The sequence below is a fragment of the Curcuma longa genome, chromosome 2 (genome assembly GCF_044706935.1).
Source record: "Curcuma longa cultivar G26 ecotype Majalengka, Jawa Barat chromosome 2, ITB_CL_G26_1.1, whole genome shotgun sequence".
In the NCBI taxonomy this organism is placed as follows: Eukaryota; Viridiplantae; Streptophyta; class Magnoliopsida; order Zingiberales; family Zingiberaceae; genus Curcuma; species Curcuma longa.
The window spans coordinates 924521-943257 of record NC_133862.1 but is presented as its reverse complement, the minus strand read 5'-3'; the positions used below and the strand labels follow the sequence as shown (position 1 = coordinate 943257).

The 18737-nt window shown below is 36.1% G+C and overlaps 2 protein-coding genes across 2 annotated transcripts; one reads left to right on the top strand and one right to left on the bottom strand.

Moving 5' to 3' along the window:
• Positions 1 to 1614: 1614 nt before the first annotated feature.
• Positions 1615 to 2132, bottom strand: LOC141821180 (14 kDa proline-rich protein DC2.15-like). Its single transcript, XM_074708562.1, has one exon. It carries the CDS (start codon positions 2107 to 2109, stop codon positions 1684 to 1686), a length of 426 nt encoding a protein of 141 aa, XP_074564663.1. The 5' UTR covers positions 2110 to 2132; the 3' UTR covers positions 1615 to 1683.
• Positions 2133 to 7373: 5241 nt separating this feature from the next.
• Positions 7374 to 17294, top strand: LOC141817559 (calcium-dependent protein kinase 10-like). Its single transcript, XM_074705202.1, has 7 exons — positions 7374 to 8123; positions 8207 to 8350; positions 8442 to 8594; positions 13373 to 13488; positions 13563 to 13730; positions 16518 to 16748; positions 16844 to 17294. Exons 1-7 carry the CDS (start codon positions 7472 to 7474, stop codon positions 17006 to 17008), a joined length of 1629 nt encoding a protein of 542 aa, XP_074561303.1. The 5' UTR covers positions 7374 to 7471; the 3' UTR covers positions 17009 to 17294.
• Positions 17295 to 18737: the final 1443 nt, after the last annotated feature.

The following is an 18737-nucleotide window of genomic DNA, read 5'->3' as shown; positions in this document are numbered from 1 at the left end:
TAGGCAATTTTTGATCGACCAACTTTTGACTTTATAGAAAAAAATATTGATCGACACATATCAATTGGGGAGGATTGTGTTTATTCATTCATCGCCTCATATCAATTGGTATCAAAATCGAAATTTAAATTTAGTTCTATACCTTTTTTTCCACCAACTTTTTCTTTCCTTTATCGGCATCAACAATTTCTCCTTTACAAAATACTTGAACTGTATCGTATAAATTTTCAACAAAGGGGCTCGCATTAATATGATAATATCGTTCACATTTGAAAATTACTGATTATTTAAATTTAGCAAGTTAATTAATTTATGTGCATTATTTATTCAATTCACATATTATTTATTTTTATATATTTTACAATCATATGTGATTGCCTGCTTATTTTATCGCTATTATAAATTATTTTTTTATATAATTTATTATTTGTCTAATTATTACTTTGTCTCTATTTCCTATTTGTCTTTTCATTAGTTCTAAGTTTTGACTTATTTTCTTAAAATTATTATGTCACATAATTTATAAATTTCATTACTTGCTGGATCTCCACATCGACTATGATAAAAAAAACCTACCATTACCATTAGAGAAATAAACGTTAAGTGTAAACCTATGTAAGATAAATTTAAGACCCTTCAATCAAGAGTGGAAGACCTAAAATGATTTAAAATTCATGCTACTAGCATAACCAATAAAGTGCTAAAAGTTACGAGTCATGAGCCCACAGATCACATATTCCATGTAGCTCAACAATCACTTAAGCATCAACGACCATCGATTAGTGATTGATCAAGAGATCATTTTCAAAACACCCAAATCTAATATAGAGTTAGACTTAAACTTAGATAAAAAATAATTAATACTACCCATTAAATTAACATAGATGCCTCCAATTTTGATGAATGGCTAAACGCAAATGCATTTCTCGATTGGGTCGTTGAGATTGAGGATTGCTTTGATCGGTATGGTATGACCCAAGCTAAATAAGCACAATTTACAAAAATTAATCTGATTGATTTGGTGAAGAAGCACTAGCAAAGTATTCAAGATCGATACATCACAGATAAAGAAGAACATAATGGGTAGAGATAAAATGGATTCTAAATCATATAGATATTATAATTTTTTTAAATTTGTATTACAGATTAGACAGACTAACCTATGAGTCCACTTTGAGTTTTGAAGAAAAAAAATTCTTCACTTTGATTTTAAGTTTTGAAAAAAAAAATTCTTTTAAATTATTTGACAACAAATCAATCCAATAGACCAAATCATATAGATATCCCAACATATAGATATCTCGGGCCTATCCCACACTTTGGGCCAATCCGCTTGGACACACAATCAACCTAGGTTAGCTCGTTTAGGTCCTCTATATGATGAATTGATAAAATTTATGGATCAAATTATTTGACAACATACCAAATTTAAATTGACGGCTATATACGTACGCTTTACTCACCCCCTTTAACCCGATCACATCGTTCGAACGAATTCAACTGCTCAAGCCAAAGTTACATGTAACTATATATACTAAATAGCAATACATATATATAAACCCAACTAGTTCACAATATTTCACTCCATGCTGCATAATCGATGGCCTATAGCTAGTTCTCCAAACTACAGGGACCTTATTGCTTTATTGCACGTATCGAAGTTAAGCTGGAGAGGGCATGCAATTAAGGGCACTGAAAGCCTTTGGGAACTCTCTTGCCGCAGAAGTTCAGTAGCAGGCTGAGGTCGAGGGGAACGTTGAGATGCGATCCTAGAAGATTAAGATCGAGAGCAGTGCAGAGGCAGAGGGCGGCTTCGAGGTCGAGGAGGCCGGAGAGGAGGGGGCAGCAGGGTTCCTTGGGCGGCTTCCCCAGCGTGACGTTGAGGAGGGCGCCCAGGACGTCGGCGCACACTCCCAGCTTGAGCGCGTCGATGGGGCACTTGCCGCCTCCGTTGCCGGGGCTCGGCGGCGTCGGCGTCGGCGTAGGCGTAGGCGGCGGCCTCTTGGGCGGGCTCGGCGAGGGGCAGGAGCTGCACCACGCGGTGGCGGAGGGGAATGACAAAGTGGTTAGGATGAGGAAGATGGCAAAGCCGGCGGTGTGTGCGGCCATGGAAGATGAGGAGGTGCGGGGCGACTGTGATGCTGCTTGTTGCTTGAGGGAGTGGCTGGACAAGGTGGCTATTTATAGTGTGAGTGTTTGGGGTGCTATGATCAATGGCGGAGCCTGCCTGTGCGATTTACCCGTGCTGATCCCAAGTTGATTCAACTGATCCCAAGTTGTGGGTCATGAAGGCCGATCTTGATGTTGTCACCCCGACTAATCTTTTTTTTTTCTCTTATAGTAAATCAGAGTTTATCTCTTTTCCAATTCGTTGACCCCCGGACTACAGTCCGGATAAGCATGAACATGACTTTGCCCATGGCCATGATGGGCAAAGAGAGCAAAGAGTAATGAGATGGAGTTTCCCCTTCTTCAGTAAAACATGAAATTCGTCACCCCAGCAGTTTCACATAATCGAATCACAATCACATGTGAAGAGTTAAATTGAAAAATTACAGTTAGACATTACAAGGAGAGAATTGTCTCAGCTTCGTCGGAGTTTCCCTTTAATGGATAGTATGGATAGTGGATCAGAGACAATAGACTATTTGTATAGATCATCACAAACATTTCTCTATTTACTTTGATATTTGATGAAAAATTTTTATAAGATCAAATCGAGACATAATTTGAATACCAAATATCAACTAAGTCTTGAAAGTGAGTAGTCCTCCCTAATTCGCCTATTGAGTACATTCGAAAATGCTCATAATAATACATCGACAATGGATTTCTGCGGTCTTACTTGCGAAGACAAACTCTTAATTTTTTCACACGTGAGTACTTCAACCGAGGCCACCCAGACACTATTTATGATCCAGTAGGGCATCGAATCACGGTCTCTAGGGGTGTAAACGAGCCAAGCTGCTCGTGAGCTATTCGAGTCTCGGTTCGAAAAAAAAGTTTGTTTGAGCTCGTTCGATTACGTTAACGAGCTGAGCTCGAGCCTGATTTCGAGCTCGAAAATATTATCGAGCCGAATTCGAGCTTAACAGTATTTGGTTCGTGAGATTGCGAACATATTCGTTTAAAGGCTCACGAACGTGTTCGTTAAAAGAGGCTCGCGAACATGTATATATCTATATATATATATATATATATGTTACATGAATTATAAATATTATATATTAATGAGTCAAGCTCGAACTAAGCTCGTTTAATTTTTAAACGAGCTATTTTCGAATCGAGCTCAAACTAAATTCGTTTAACTTTAAAACGAGTCATTTTCGAATCGAATTCGAGCCGTTCACGAACTATTTAATTTCATTATGAGCGAACTTGAACTTAAGAATTAAAACTTCGAATCGAGTTTAAAAAAAAAAATGAACTAAGCTCAAGATTCGAGCCTCTTACTATTTGATTCGGTTCGATTCAATTACACCCCTAACGGTCTCTCATGTGTATCCAAATACCTTTACCACGCGCGACAACCAGCAGGGACAAAATCTTACTTTCGTGACGATGGCTAAGAAAGTAAAGGAAGCGGACAACAATAACAGAATAAACTGATGGAGAGAGGAAGGTTAGTAAACCACTTTAATGGCAGCGGTTTGTATTCAAATGAAAGCCTCCTCTGTCTCTTTGTCTTTGTAGAGTAGTAAACAATAGGCTTTGCATATATACAGAAAGAACAGAATCCAAATAAGTTAATTAAAGACAGTTTGTTAAATAAAAATAATAATTATGATGAGTGCCTCACGGGACTCGTCTTAAATCCATGTCTTGATTCATTTAATTAAAGTTTAAGTAGATGAGATTTGCTGAAAAGCAACGAGATGATATCTCATGAAATCAGCAAATTAATCCAAATACAAGTAAACAATCATAATCTTTGACAATTGATACAAATTATTTTACTTTATTATTGTTAATCATATTTTTTTTATATATTTATTATAATTTTACATCGTCTAATTAATAATATATTAATTTAATGGGTGGTTCGCGAGCGACCGCATCGCTACCTAGCGGGGCAATGGCAAGTGGCAACATTGATACGCTTGCTTCATAGAGGGAAGGAGATGAAGGCGTTGCTTGGAAATAATTAATATGTTTAATTTAATTTATTTATTTAAAAATAATAAAATATAACCAATTTAACAATTATTATATTATTGATTTAATTTATTTTTAAATTAAATTAATACTATTAATATTAATAATGATAATATATAAAAAATAAATATAATTTTTTAATAATTTTTAAATTTAAAATAAAATTATATATTTTTAATAAAATAATTTATTAAATTAATAAATATATTTCATTAATTTTATTTTTTAAATTTTAAAATAAATTTATATATATTTTAATAAAATAATTCATTAAATTAATAAATATAATTTATTAATTTTATTTTATTTTTTATAATTTAAAATAAATTATATCATTTAAATTTATAGATATTTAAAATAAAATTTATTGAATTAATTAACTTAATTTTGATTAGGTTTCACAGTACATTTCAATAAACTGAATTTTAAAATTAGAAAATAATTATAAAAAAAAATTTGTTAATCTTCGGAATCCGATAAAATCTTAGGTTGCTTAGGTAATTACATACCCAGGTTATAATCCATTTGTTGATGTGGCGGTAATATTGTTTTACTCGGGAATCGATTATTACTTGAACCGAGTGTTGATAATCTTGGACAGATAACTAATGTTATTAATGATGATCCCCAACCAAATGCCCCCTAAAAGTAATCAATTGCATCAAGACAAACAATCAATTACAACGTTGTTGTTTATGCCCTTTATTATTCGTTCACCTATTGTTTTCTTCCTTCATTTTATTCAAAGTTTAACTTGAATGTCGGAGGAGCCTGGTTCACTTTAGCCTCCTTCTAGCTTCTCTCTTGAGTCTTTCAATCCTCTTCAAAAAGATCTATGTGGTACTTAGTACCTACAGTAAGTTTGACCTGAAAAAAATCCGACCTGAAGGGAACTCAATCTGAAGAAACTATTGACCTGATAGACACGCAACTTGTCGAAATTGACCTTGTAAAGGTCAACCCGATTAGTGTCCAGCCAGCTAGAAGTACTTAACCATGATTACTTTGCTAAGTCAGTCCATCTCTTGATCTCGGATCGGGAACAATTACAATTGCTCGATCAAGGTTAATGTTAAAGTTTGAAAATTTGACATTGTAATTAGATTTACGATGACTCTATGCATAAACTTGATGTTGAGTGACTGGTCCAACCCCACGGATCCGCCACCTATTTGAAAGAAAATCTTCGTAAATTTGTCGCAACTGAGTTTTGAACCCCAAATGTCTGATCTGTCATTAGCGAGTCTAACCATCTCACCATTGTCTCGGAGGCTAGAGGGCTCTTTTAACGTCTAGTTTTTTAAAAATATCTTTAAAAAATTATTAACTATTTGAAAGTAAATTGTATCATCACCTTCAAATCAATTATTTAATCAAGCATATCTAACACGTTATAAAAAAACTCATTGTTTAATATTGAACTTATTCTTTTTAAATTTTATAAAATTTTAATTATAAATAAAGAATGAGATTCATAAAACATAGTTATTGAGAAATTTTTTAATAGTAAAGAGATAAGTGAGATTTTTTATTTTAATATAATATTGATGTCATGATATTGTAACGACAACAAAGAGCTCTTCATAGTTGATGAGAATATATACAAGTTCAATTTTAGACTTATCACTCATCTCATTAGTTGATTAATATACTTCGACACATGTGCTTGGACCATTAAAATGGTTGTCTGTATATTTGTTATGTATGTTAATAGTCTTATGAAAATGAGTGATAGCCAATAGACATCATACCAATCCTTATAAATGAGTGCATTTGCCCCTAGGGCACAGTGCCGTGATAAATAATAAAGTGGGATAATCATACAATCATGTTCGATTCTTTAATGGTGCATATCATATGTCCATTGTGTTCTAACTAATAGTGACGTTGGACTATCTATGTTTTTCGAATTTATTTGTTGGGTCTATGGGATCGAATCATCTATCTTAAAATTAATCAGATCGTAACAATTAAATATCTGGATATCAATAAATATGTAAACAAGTGCATACATCTTACAACCAATTAGATTACTACCACTCGAATTAAATCTGTGCATAAAGAAAACTAATTGAGAAGCGTTCTTAAGTTTGTATTTCTTCCATGGGTTAGAACTATATCGAATAAACTCGAACTCTTGGCATGTAATTATGCATTAAACATAAGGGAGGGTTAATGAATAATTAAGAGTTACTAATTGAAATAAATAAATAAATAATCTGTTTATTATTTAATTAAATTAGAAATACTAATTGTAAAATTAAGAGTTAATTTAAGCTATTAAAAATTCAATTTGAATTTCATGGACTACAGTAAATTTTACAAGAATTTTAATAATTAATTTAGAGCAAATATAATTTGACCAGAGCCATTAAAAGATTGAGAGTTTTATTATTTTCTATAATTAACTAACTAGTTAGTTCACATAAACTAAAATTCAATCTTAACGAAATCCAACTTATCTAAGTATTGAGTTCATAATTAGCTTCCGAGACATACTTGAATTGGTTACGACAGAACAGAGTTATTAAAGTGGACAAGGATCGTGAGGTCGATCGGGTAGGACTATTGGAGTGACAGATTTCATATTTTATTGAAGAGTTCGTAATTAATGTAAACTTTTTATTAGATGGTTTGCCTCAAGACATGATTGAGTTCTTTGCTGAAGTGGACAAGGGTCGAATCTTGAGCGAAGTCGAGATAATGCTCTTTCCCATAGTTGCCAACTATTATATCCTAGGTCGGAACAAGTTACCGCTAAAGTGACAGATTTTATTTTTTGCTAAAGAGTTCATAATTAACCATCAGTGTGATCATCGATTTGACAATATTGAGGTCGAATGTCGAATTGATTACAATTTAAACCTGACTAATGGATAATCAATCTATTGACCTAGTTACAGATTTGAGTTGAGTTCGATTTGAGTCGAGTCCGATTTAGACTTAGCCCATGGGCACGTCTAGAGACACGACTTTCATATCATATTATATCATGAAATATACCCAAGTGAATCTCTGGTTTTTATGGTATGATCTCCGTGTAAGGAGAGTGTTCTCTTCCCTTAAAACACTTGCTTATTCTGGAAATTAGCACTTTAATAGTTAACCTTAATTCAGTTAATCCTGAGAAGCCGGCTGAGCTGAGCCGAGCTGTTTGCCCGGCCACGTCGCCCCTTTCACCTAATCACTAGCTCGCCGCTATCTGGAGAGACGGCTTCCATGAGCCTACAACGACCCGGCCTCCTCCCCTCTCCCCTAACCCTAGAAGAAGGAGAACGCCGACGGATTCCGAGGAGCTGCATCCGATCGCGTCGCCATGGGCAATTCCTTCGTCTGCTGCGGCGCCTTGCCTGAGGACGCCGACCAGGCTCAGCAACCCAAGCCGAAGCCCAAGTCCAAGTCCAAGGAAGGCCTCTTCGCTCCTGACCTCGATTATTCGTCCATCAACGTCCTCCGGGAAGTCGTGCCGCTCGGCCACCTCCGCAGCGGGATCGGCGACAAGTATGTGCTCGGCGGGGAACTTGGCCGCGGGGAGTTCGGCGTCACCTTCCTCTGCACCGATAAGGCGACGCGGGAGACGCTGGCCTGCAAGTCCATCTCCAAGCGGAAGCTGCGGACGGCCGTCGACGTTGAGGACGTCCGCCGGGAGGTAGCCATCATGTCCACCCTGCCTTACCACCCCAACATCGTCAAGCTTCGCGCCGCCTACGAGGATGCGGACGCTGTGCATCTGGTGATGGAGCTGTGCGAGGGCGGGGAGCTGTTCGACCGGATCGTCGCCAGGGGGCATTACAGCGAGCGCTCGGCCGCGGCGGTGCTCCGGACGGTAGCTGAGGTCGTCAGGATGTGCCATGACAATGGCGTCATGCATCGGGATCTGAAACCAGAGAACTTCCTTTACGCCAACAAGAAAGAGAACTCGCCGCTCAAGGCCATTGACTTTGGCCTATCCGTCTTCTTCCGTCCTGGTTCGCCTCTGGCTCTTATGCATTCTACTTTTCTGCGCATTTTTTTTCGTAATCAGCGCTGACGGCTGATGCTTTCTTCTCAGGAGAAAGGTTTTCAGAGATTGTAGGAAGCCCCTACTACATGGCACCGGAGGTGCTGAAGAGGAATTACGGACCGGAGATCGACATTTGGAGCGCTGGGGTTATCTTGTACATATTGCTATGTGGAGTTCCACCGTTCTGGGCTGGTATCAGCGAAACTTGTGTGTGGTTTGCAACTCAATTTTTTTTGCTGCTCAAGGTTTGAGCAATCTAGCCTGTTTACTTTTCTGTGCACAGAGACTGAGCAAGGTGTTGCTCGGGCAATTCTCCGAGGGATGATTGATTTCCAGAGAGAGCCATGGCCACAAATCTCAGAGAGTGCAAAGAGTCTTTTAAAGCAGATGTTGAATCCAGATCCAAGACGACGGCTAACTGCTCAACAGGTGCTGGGTAAGTCCTTTTGGACGGTTGAGTCACCATGATTGCTCTGACCCAATTCTTAGGGCTCTCTTAAATTGAGTGGTTACTTCGACATGGTCAATGTCATGCATGCCATGTTAGTTTCTGAAGGAAAAACATAGTTTACGTTTTTGGCTACAGATTCTGTTATTCCAATACAGTCATCCTGTTCGTGGTTCCATAGTACCATTTCTCCCCTGGCAATCAATTTTTAAGGGCGAACTATGGAGATTATGCATAAAACAGAATCATAGGACTTGATATAAAATGATCATCTTATTCAATGTGAATGAGAACTGAATTGGGGTTGACATAGACTCCTGCCAGCTTTAGGTTGGTCAGGCTTGAAGTATCCAGATGGGCTACTATTTGCTTTGTTGATTTCCACAGTGTATACATGTCAACATCTAATGACTGAGTGCTAGTGGGTAATTTTAGCTACATTTGTTACTTCCTCTCAAATCAAGTTTTAGAAAGGGTTTTCCTAGAATTTGATAAAAAATCTCGAGTAATCTTCTTCTTCAATCGTTGCCTGCAAAAAAACTCTGACTCTTGATTTTCTCTAATCATTCCCAGTCTGAATCTCTTTTTTTTCCTTCTAACAACAACCTTCTTAATAAATGGTGTTGCCAGTTAAGAATCTTTCCCAGTCTGAATCTTTTACTTTTACTTTCTTACCGCGTAGGGATCTCTTTGCTTAAGTTTTTTATAGCTCTGGTTTCCTTCTTGCTTGCAAGTATTCTTCTTGCCATCTTGGAAAACTTTTACTTTTCTTTCTTTTCTCTAGCTAGGCTTACTTCATTACTTAGTTGAAATTCCAAACTTGTATTCTTCATATCACCAAGTTGCTCAGGCTTTTCATCCAAATTGGGATCACCTTGGTTGAATTGCTCTTATAACCCACCTTGAATTCGAGCTTTGACTGGATTAAGATTAATTAAGCTGAATTTCATGGTCCAAGATTCTCAAATTTACTGAAATGGTGCAACCAGAACCCCTTTTGAGCTTGTATTCCTTACTCGACCGGAGCGAGCTTGTATTCCTTGCTCAACCGGAGCTGAAGCAGAATCCCTTTGCACTTGTATTCCTTACCCTGAGCTGAAGCAGAGGGGTTCCGCTGCGAAAAGTTTTATCTCAAGCCCTCCGGTACTACCAACACCAAGCTTGAGAAAATTATATCAAAACACCATTCTTCTTTATGACCCAATAGATAAAGTATATGCCCCTCTTCTTAACTGCATAACCTAGCTTCTAAGGATTTCTCAATTCTGAGTGTTCCATTTCCTCTTTATCCCCTTATCATTCAACTGCTGGATAGGTGGAATTTAGTTGATCAATCATTTCTCCTGAATTCTATGCGCCACCTAGGAGTCTTTTTAGCTGAAGATTCCATCTTAAGAGTTGTAGTTACTGAGAGTATTTCATGAGGAGTAACAAATCTACTTCACTCAAGGGCGATACAACATTTCACCTCAAACCAGATGGAAAACTGAAGAATGAGTGTTCTATTGAAAGATGGGAGAGAAGGCTCCTCTCTGTTTCACACCCCTCTTGGCTGATACCTGCTCATTGGGTTATTTCAATAGGACATCTCTCCAAGTCCAAGCTGATCAAAACTAGTTTGGCTCCATCAGTATTCTGGGTAACGAAACCATCCATATACAACATCTAATTTTTGCCTTTGTTCAAATTCTATCATTATACCCATCATTTCTTTAACAAAATCCATCAATATTTGAACTTTGTGGATGGCCACCTTTGAAATGCCAGATTAAACTCGCAAGCTCAATGACCTATCACATTTTTTCAGTCACATCTAGTTGGTTCAATATGTGTAGAAGTGGATGCTTTGATGACATTTGAATTGTATGATCTTGTTTATAAGCCTGAAGGCTTCTTGTTGCTATCACCAATGCATATGACAGTTTTCCTATTGGCAAGATCTCCATTTGGTCCTCTCATGGCATGGTTTATATAGTACACTGGTTATTCCTATCCCCATTTTTCTTCCAACAAGAGCACTTAATTCATGTTGACACTACCCAATAAACTATCAGTCGACCCCCTACATTTGGCCGAGCTAACTATGGTAATCTGTCCAAAGGTTCAACATTTAAAGCTTTTTACAGTCCTGCCTCTGACTTAAATTGTTTGACTTTCAAAACCTAAAAGAGAGGAGCTTCTCTCTGTTGACTTTGACAAAAAAATTGCTCAATGCTGCCATCCTCCTATTTAATCTTTGTACCTTAGTCTTGTTTTAATGGGCTTTATCTCCAACATAACTTTTCCCTGTTCTGGATTTACAAGAATCCTCCTTCGGTGAACTATAAATCCAAAAAACTTTCTTGGTTTGACTCTAAGGTACACTTAGGGCAACAACCTCATTCTAGGCTCCCACTCTCTGAATATATTGATGACCTCCCTCAGATCTTCTATATGTCTTTTTATGATCTTAATTTTTACCACCATGTCATCTAGCTATGCATCGGCGCTCTTTCTTTCTGTTCAAAATAATCTATTTACAAACCTTTGATACATAACAGTTGCATTTTCAAATCAATAAATGCCTTTAGAAGTCTGAAGGGCTTCTAGACTTCTAAAGGCTTCTAGTTTGATTCTATGAAGCTCATCCTCCTTGGCTATTATGGTTTAATTATGCATAGAGAAGGTTTCTAAAAGCTTAACATTCTATAACTAGTTTCATTATTCACCATCTTACTATCTAGGAACGAGAAAGATTTTTATGCAAGTTTTATTAGGTTAGTAAAGTTCACACATATTCTTGGGAATCCTTTCTCTAATAAGATTTATGTTGAGCATGTTGTCCACTCGTCCAAAACTTCCATCATTTCTTTAACAAACTTTCTCATTACGCTGCATGTTACTCCAAGTGTAGCACTTGCTTAACAAGTTTCCTTGGAATCCCAAACATGTCTTCCACGGACCAGCCATTGAACTGTCAACTTGGCCATGATAAAACAAACGGAGGCTTAGTATGCTCCAGCTTATCCTCCTCTTCATTATTTTTTTACCTTTCTCATAGAGCATCTATTACTCTTGTCCCTATTCTCACACTTCTCTTCCCCGGCACAAGATTAGGAGACCTCCATCATGCCTAGCCTCAACTTCATTTATGAGTTCATTGCCATATTCACTATCTACTATTATTATATTAGATTGAACATCTGAGCTTGTGGCTCTAGAATTAAACAATGTATTTGGCTCCAAACTAAGCCACCCATCCTTTGATAAATTTTTATTTGTGACTTAAATGAATTGCGAACCAACCTCTTCTCCTTCCTCTTGCCTTCATACTTAGCACCTTTGTGCAAATGCACCAATCTATAAAGGTCAAAACTATAAAATATAGAAAATTCTATTAGTCTCTGAGTCTTAACTTACATCTCGATTAGGAAGTTGGTGAGGGAAGGGGGAAGGTCCTGTGGGGAATGAGCTTGACCGAATTGAATTTTGGATTGAGCTATCTAGGACCAAATTACTTTGAGTTCAGTTAGGTGAGTAGAGGTTTGGCTGAGTTACAAGTAACTCATCTAGGGTGAATTAAGGTAGGATTACTTTGTGTGATTGAAGTCGAATCAATATTGGGTTGTCGATTAAGTTTGAGCAAGGTTAATCATTATAAATTAGTGAATTCTTAAAAGATGGATCTGAAATCGCCTAGAGGTTTATTAGTTCACTGTGGTAGATCTTTTGAAAGTTCTTTTTGCATGCGCCCACCTTTCATATACCTCAAAGTGAGTGCTTATCCATGTGGCTAAAGAGCTTATGTGGATTCAACCTGTCTCTATAACCGACCTGGCTCAAATAGGTAGACCTGATGTGTGCTAGCTTTTTGTTAGTTAGGCATGAAGCATCTGGATCAGCTCCCATTCACATTGTTAATTTTCAGCTTACCTGTCATTCATCCAATGAGATTTCTGTGCTAATGGGTAATTTCATATAGCATCTTCCAAAATATTTGCAAACCTAGTAATTCATTAATAGAGAGTAAGTTTTAAGTAATAAAGGTTCAGTATAATTTGGGAGTAATGTACTGTGCTATCTACTTCCCTACTAAGTAAAAATACTGTTAAAGCAGGTTCTACTTTGTTCAGTATATATTTGGGAATAATGTACAGCAATCTACTTCCCTACTAAGTAAAAATACTGCTAAAGCCTACTTTGATAACCTTCCTTTTCCTTTGTATTCTTTGATTTTCTTCTTTCTTAGTTACTGACAATTATGAAAAATAAAGATGTAAAATTCATTCTAATGCAAAAGATAGTTAGATATCAATATTTTTAGTTTGGACCAGCAATTGTAAAATTAAAGCATTTGGAAATGTGCATGTTAGAACTGCAGTAGACCATAGTCAAGGTAATACTACATGATGGATAAGAAAGTAGCATCCACTTTTATCTAATTCTATCTTTTCTTAGTTAGATATACCAAACAAAATGTCAAAAATAATAAAAAACAATTCTGAGAAAGATAGGACGTAGGACAGTCTATAAAGCATATTATTTAAGTGTAGTGCCAATTTAAATACAACTAATGACATTTATCATTTTGTTCAGCATCATTAGGGTTCATCTGTTCCTTTTAATATTTACATGTGAATTAAATGGCTGCATTAGTTTGGTAACCAAACTCTTTGTTTTGCTTCTCAAACTGTGATACTTAAGATTGGTATAATTATATCCTGATTCTGCTGTCGTAGACTTTCCTTTTCATATGATAATAATTCCCTGGTATCTATATCTGATAGAACATCCATGGTTGCAAAATGCCAAGAAGGCTTCCAATGTTCCATTGGGTGATATTGTAAGAGCAAGGTTGAAACAGTTCTCAGTGATGAACAGATTTAAAAAGAAAGCAATGCGGGTTAGGTTTTTTATATTTATATTTTATCTTCATTGTTATCAAGTTTGATAATCCTAATCATCCAACACTTTCAGGTAATAGCTGAACATTTGTCAATTGAAGAGGTTGAGGTTATTAGAGACATGTTTAGGTTAATGGATACAGATAACAATGGCAAGATATCATTTGAAGAATTAAAAGCTGGCCTTATAAAGGTTGGCTCTCAGTTGGGTGAAGCAGAGATGAAGCTGTTAATGGAAGCAGTAAGTTGCTTCTTCACTATATCTCAAACTGTTAATCTATGGTTAGTTAATTGTCCATAACATTTTGATAAAATAATGTTCAGTCAGTGTTAAATATACTTATTATCTGATATTTTTCTGCATTTTCCATTTTTTTTAGGAAAGTACTTAATGTAAACCATCCTTTCCTTCCAAAACTATATTTCTGTAAGTCCATTTATTTCTTAATGCACTGAATATGGTTACCCAACTCAAAGGCCCATTGTTTTTGCCTGAAATCTCCTACCAAATTTAAGCACATGTAATTAGTTTACTGCATCAACACTTCTCAATATATAACCCCAGGTGGTTAAAACTTTTGGAGATAAATCAATGTGCAAGTCATGGCAGACTGCTAAACTTATTTGCTATGCAATCTATATTTACTCTACATATGAACTGATGGTTGTTGCTGTAACTTCTGTGCAATATTCATCTGTTAAATTTGAATACCTGCATAAGCCCCCTATGATTGTTATATATGCAAAAGAGTTTATGAAATAAACTAATAACACGGTTAAAACTTTTGAAGACAAATGAATGTTTGTTGCAGACTACTACATTTTCTTTTTCATGCAACATATATTTAAGAATATCTGCAAGACCAACTACTAAGTAATCGATATATTTTTCTAAATTTTTCCAAGTTTAAGTTGGTTTGTCTGATTGAGTATTGTCCAGGAAATAATCCTGATGGCTTATTTCTAAAGAAATGAAATTTGGTTAAGCGTGCATAATTGCTGCTGCAATTAAGTAGAAAAGAGATACAATTGGAAAGATCTGGACGACAATACAGATCTTCAAAATTTTCTGGACTATGGAGTGCTATTTCCAAAGTCAAGATGTTTGGTAAACTCATGTTCAAAATGCTTTTGCCCAAAATAATGCTTTCTCAAAGTTGAGTACTTTGTAATATTGCTTTAACAAGGCAATTTTTAGATGCTTCAAAAAACTAACATAAAAATTTAATAAATAATAAAATATTATTAAATACTAAAAATAGTGTTATTGAATATTAAATAATATCTATATATATATATTTGACATAATATTTAATACCAAGAATTAAACATTTAAATAATATTTGATTAACACTATACAAAGCTTAAAGTATTATTTATATATTAACAGAACCATAAATGATATTATGTAAACAGGAAAATATTTAAATTATTTATTTAATAAATTAAAATATTCATTATTTAATATTTAATTGTATAAGAATGAACCATTGAAATAATAGTCTATATAATTAAATAATATTATTATGATTAATTTGATTATTAAAATTTAATAGAAGGTTAAAGCAATACAAATATATTTTATCATTATTCTATAAACATTTTTTTTGATATGTTATCAAAATATTAACATATGATTTTTTTATTTAATTACGATAAAAAATTATGGAATATAGAAAATAACAATTTTGACAAAAAATTAATATTTTAATATATTACAAAAAAATATAATAATTCAATCACGAAGATATTTTTATGATAAAATGGTAATAGCACATAAACATTATATTATATTTCGTATTGATAAAAAATATGATATCTAAAAATCTATGATTCCATCATCTAGAATTGTAGGTGAAAAGATAAATAATATTCCAAAATAGTTCTAAAAAAAGAATTATAGTTATACTACATAAATGTAATGATGTCTATAAGTTAATAAGTCCCCATCTATTTTCCTAAGAATATAAAATTTGAGTTTATAATATAGTAACACATTATTTAAGAATAACATTTTAATTTTTAGTATAATAATATGTTATTCTGTTTATTTGTTAAATTAACATTGTTTTAGTTAAAGCAACATTTGCTTTTTATGTATGCTGTTATCCAACAAAAGAGATTATAATGTAGATTGTAAAGGCAAAATGATTTTGAGATTTAGATTACCAAACACTAGACCATTTTCACACAAAGTAGTTTAGCACAATGCACATGTACTTCAGACCAAGTGCATTCTCTAAATATTTTTGAAAAATGCAGAAGTAATGCCGAATCTAGAACATGCTTGTATATTACTGCTCCTTTTATCCTCTGTTACTGAGTACAGTCTAGATATGTGACAACTATTGTTTAGCATCTTTGTGGCATAATCTTTTGATCTACATGAGAGTCATGGTGATCAAATTGTCACACACCGTTACAGTGATCATCGCCATGAGATGAAGGCTTACTTGGGGCGTGAGAATTTTATTGGTGTTAGATAAGACTTAATCCTATAATGGCGGCATGTTAGAAATGGTTGATTGTGTGATAGATGAACTACCTTTGTTTATCATATGCAACTGATCAAAGATTATTAGAAGGGTATAGTTGGACTTTTGGGCTTAATGAGGACATTAGTGGAGATTTCACCATTCTAGTTTAGTATATGATGTGTAGGGTTATGAAATTTATAAGTTTAGAAAGGCAAGTTATTATTTACATGAGCTTAAACATTTTGGGTTCCGGTTAGTGGTCGTGCCTAATAAGTCAGTGGCCTCATTTATGCAAGTTGTTGAGAGGTATATATTCAGGTAATTGTGTTGACCCATGACTGTCAACATAGGACAACTGGCAACTCTATTTATTAAATGACCAAAGCAGGAACTTGACTAAAATTTTGATCATTGCTTTAAGACGAACTCTAAATTAATTATCTTATAATTGCTCCCAAGATAATCATAATTGATGTTAGATGTATGCTTGAATTTTATGATCGAATCATTCTTATCATCTAATTTATGTGTTTATTGAAATTTGTATGCAGGCTGATGTTGATGGAAATGGTTTCTTGGACTATGGGGAGTTTGTTGCTATCATTATTCACTTACAAAGATTATCTAACGACGAGCATCTCCGTAGAGCTTTCATGTTTTTTGATAAAGATGGCAGTGGTTTTATTGAACTTGATGAATTAAGTGAGGCCTTGGCTGATGAGTCTGGCCAAACTGATATCACCGTGCTAAATGATATAATACGGGACGTCGACACCGACAAGGTGCGAACTATCTGTTTTGTTGCTTTTCTTTTCACCGTATTCATCCCGATATGGCCCGATTGAGCATAGAGGTCATTGTCTTGATCATGGAATAGGATGGCCGAATTAGTTACCCAGAGTTCGTTGCTATGATGAAAGCCGGCACCGATTGGAGGAAAGCTTCTCGTCAGTATTCGAGAGAAAGGTTTAAAAGCTTGAGTATCAACCTCATGAAGGACGGCTCCCTTTCACCGGATAAAGAGGCAAACAATCTGTCATAACAGTCTGGATCCATACAATACCAGAGATTTCACTGCAGGTGTGACATGTGCTCGATCGAGCTATTGGAGATTGCAGTATGCTGAGATTTGTCTTTGCTATTTGTTTTATTTTTTCCACTGTGCTAGTCTGCCACATAAATTGCTCATTGGTTCTATTGACTCGCGCCGATATATTTTCTATTTCTTTCTTTTATTTTTAGGGTTTGTAGGGCAGTTTGGGCTTTGGAGTGTCGGTTTCAACTGTGTACTGCTTGTATAGATTGGAAGGAAAGAAGATTGCAACTGATGTTCCTTGTGTGATTTGGCTCTAAACGCTTGCTACTCTGTTTCTCTATCAAATTTACATAGCGTTTACAAACTGTACTTAAATCTGTTGTGCTGTTCACAGTAATATTTAAAGATTCTTAATGATGTGAGTTTGGTGAGTGATCCGGTTGAGATCGGATGATGGACCGATTTTTCGAGGACTCTCGATAGGTCACCGCGAGTAGATCGGGTGAGGGTCGGACTGTCTCGGGTCAGGTAACTCCTTATCAGATTGATTCTTATTGGATCAACAGTAACTGAGTCTATAGTCGATCAAGTCGCCTCTTGATTGAGTAAATTAAGAGCCGTTAGTTGTTGATTCAGGGCAGAAAAGGAGGGCGATCGGAGGTACATTTGGTCTAGACGAAAATCGATGGAATCACGATCACTAGAGTCGAGCGAGAGTTTCTTTACGGTTGACGGATGAGCAAGAAGATTGTGATCACAAAGTATAGTTAAAAGAGGGGCCAACAAATCTTAATGAAACCCCTTTGACATTCAAGTCAGATCCTACTTGTTTTCTCACTTACTTGCCCACTTGACTAAGTCTCCCCTTCGTAGTCGATTCAGGTTGGATCGTAGTCACACAACCTCGCCCCCGAGATATGAGAATTCGACCTGAGCTCCTTGTCGGGTTGAACCGAGATGACTCTATTCTGATCAGGTCCCACACTTACCAGGTGGTACTTCATAATACAATTTACAATTTTTTATGCTACATTTAAAAAAACAAAAAAAATAAATGTTGTACAATATTTAAGAAGCAAACGTTCATGTAGTCCCACATTCGATGTTTCTCCCTTTTAAAGAAAGATATGCTTCTCTCTTTAACAACTTCCACTTTGGCACCAGACATATGCGATCGGATCAAAGAATATCGAATAAATAATAAACAAGTTGTTGTACTTGTCAGTCGATTGAATCAACTTTTACAAGGTCTAACTTTACAAATGCTAAAAATAGCGTACTTGCCTATTAAATACATATAAATCTGTGCATTACTAACCCACGGTTTTGATATTCTGCACTATTCCCTCGTGCACACCCGTGAGTACCACGCGATCCACCGTCTATCACGCGATCACGCACCAGATCTGACCGTCTAAATGTGGGAATGCACAGTGTTCCACCCGACCCCGCCGCTGTCGGCCGCCATCGCCGTGCTGTCCGGCCACCGCCGGCCGTCGGCCCGAGCACGATTGACGCGTCACTTGCCGGCGCATCGGTAGGCGTTGGATTCCAATCGGATTGTAGTCGGAATCTGACGTAATTTGTCCGAAAACGCAATTGACAATGGCACGCGTCGGTTTCCGGCCAAATCACGATCGGGTCAAATCACGATCGGATTCCGAGTAAATCGCGATCGGAGATCGCCCAAGGAAGGACTGCCGTTCGATGTCGGTCCTTCCTCGGTCGGTCTCCG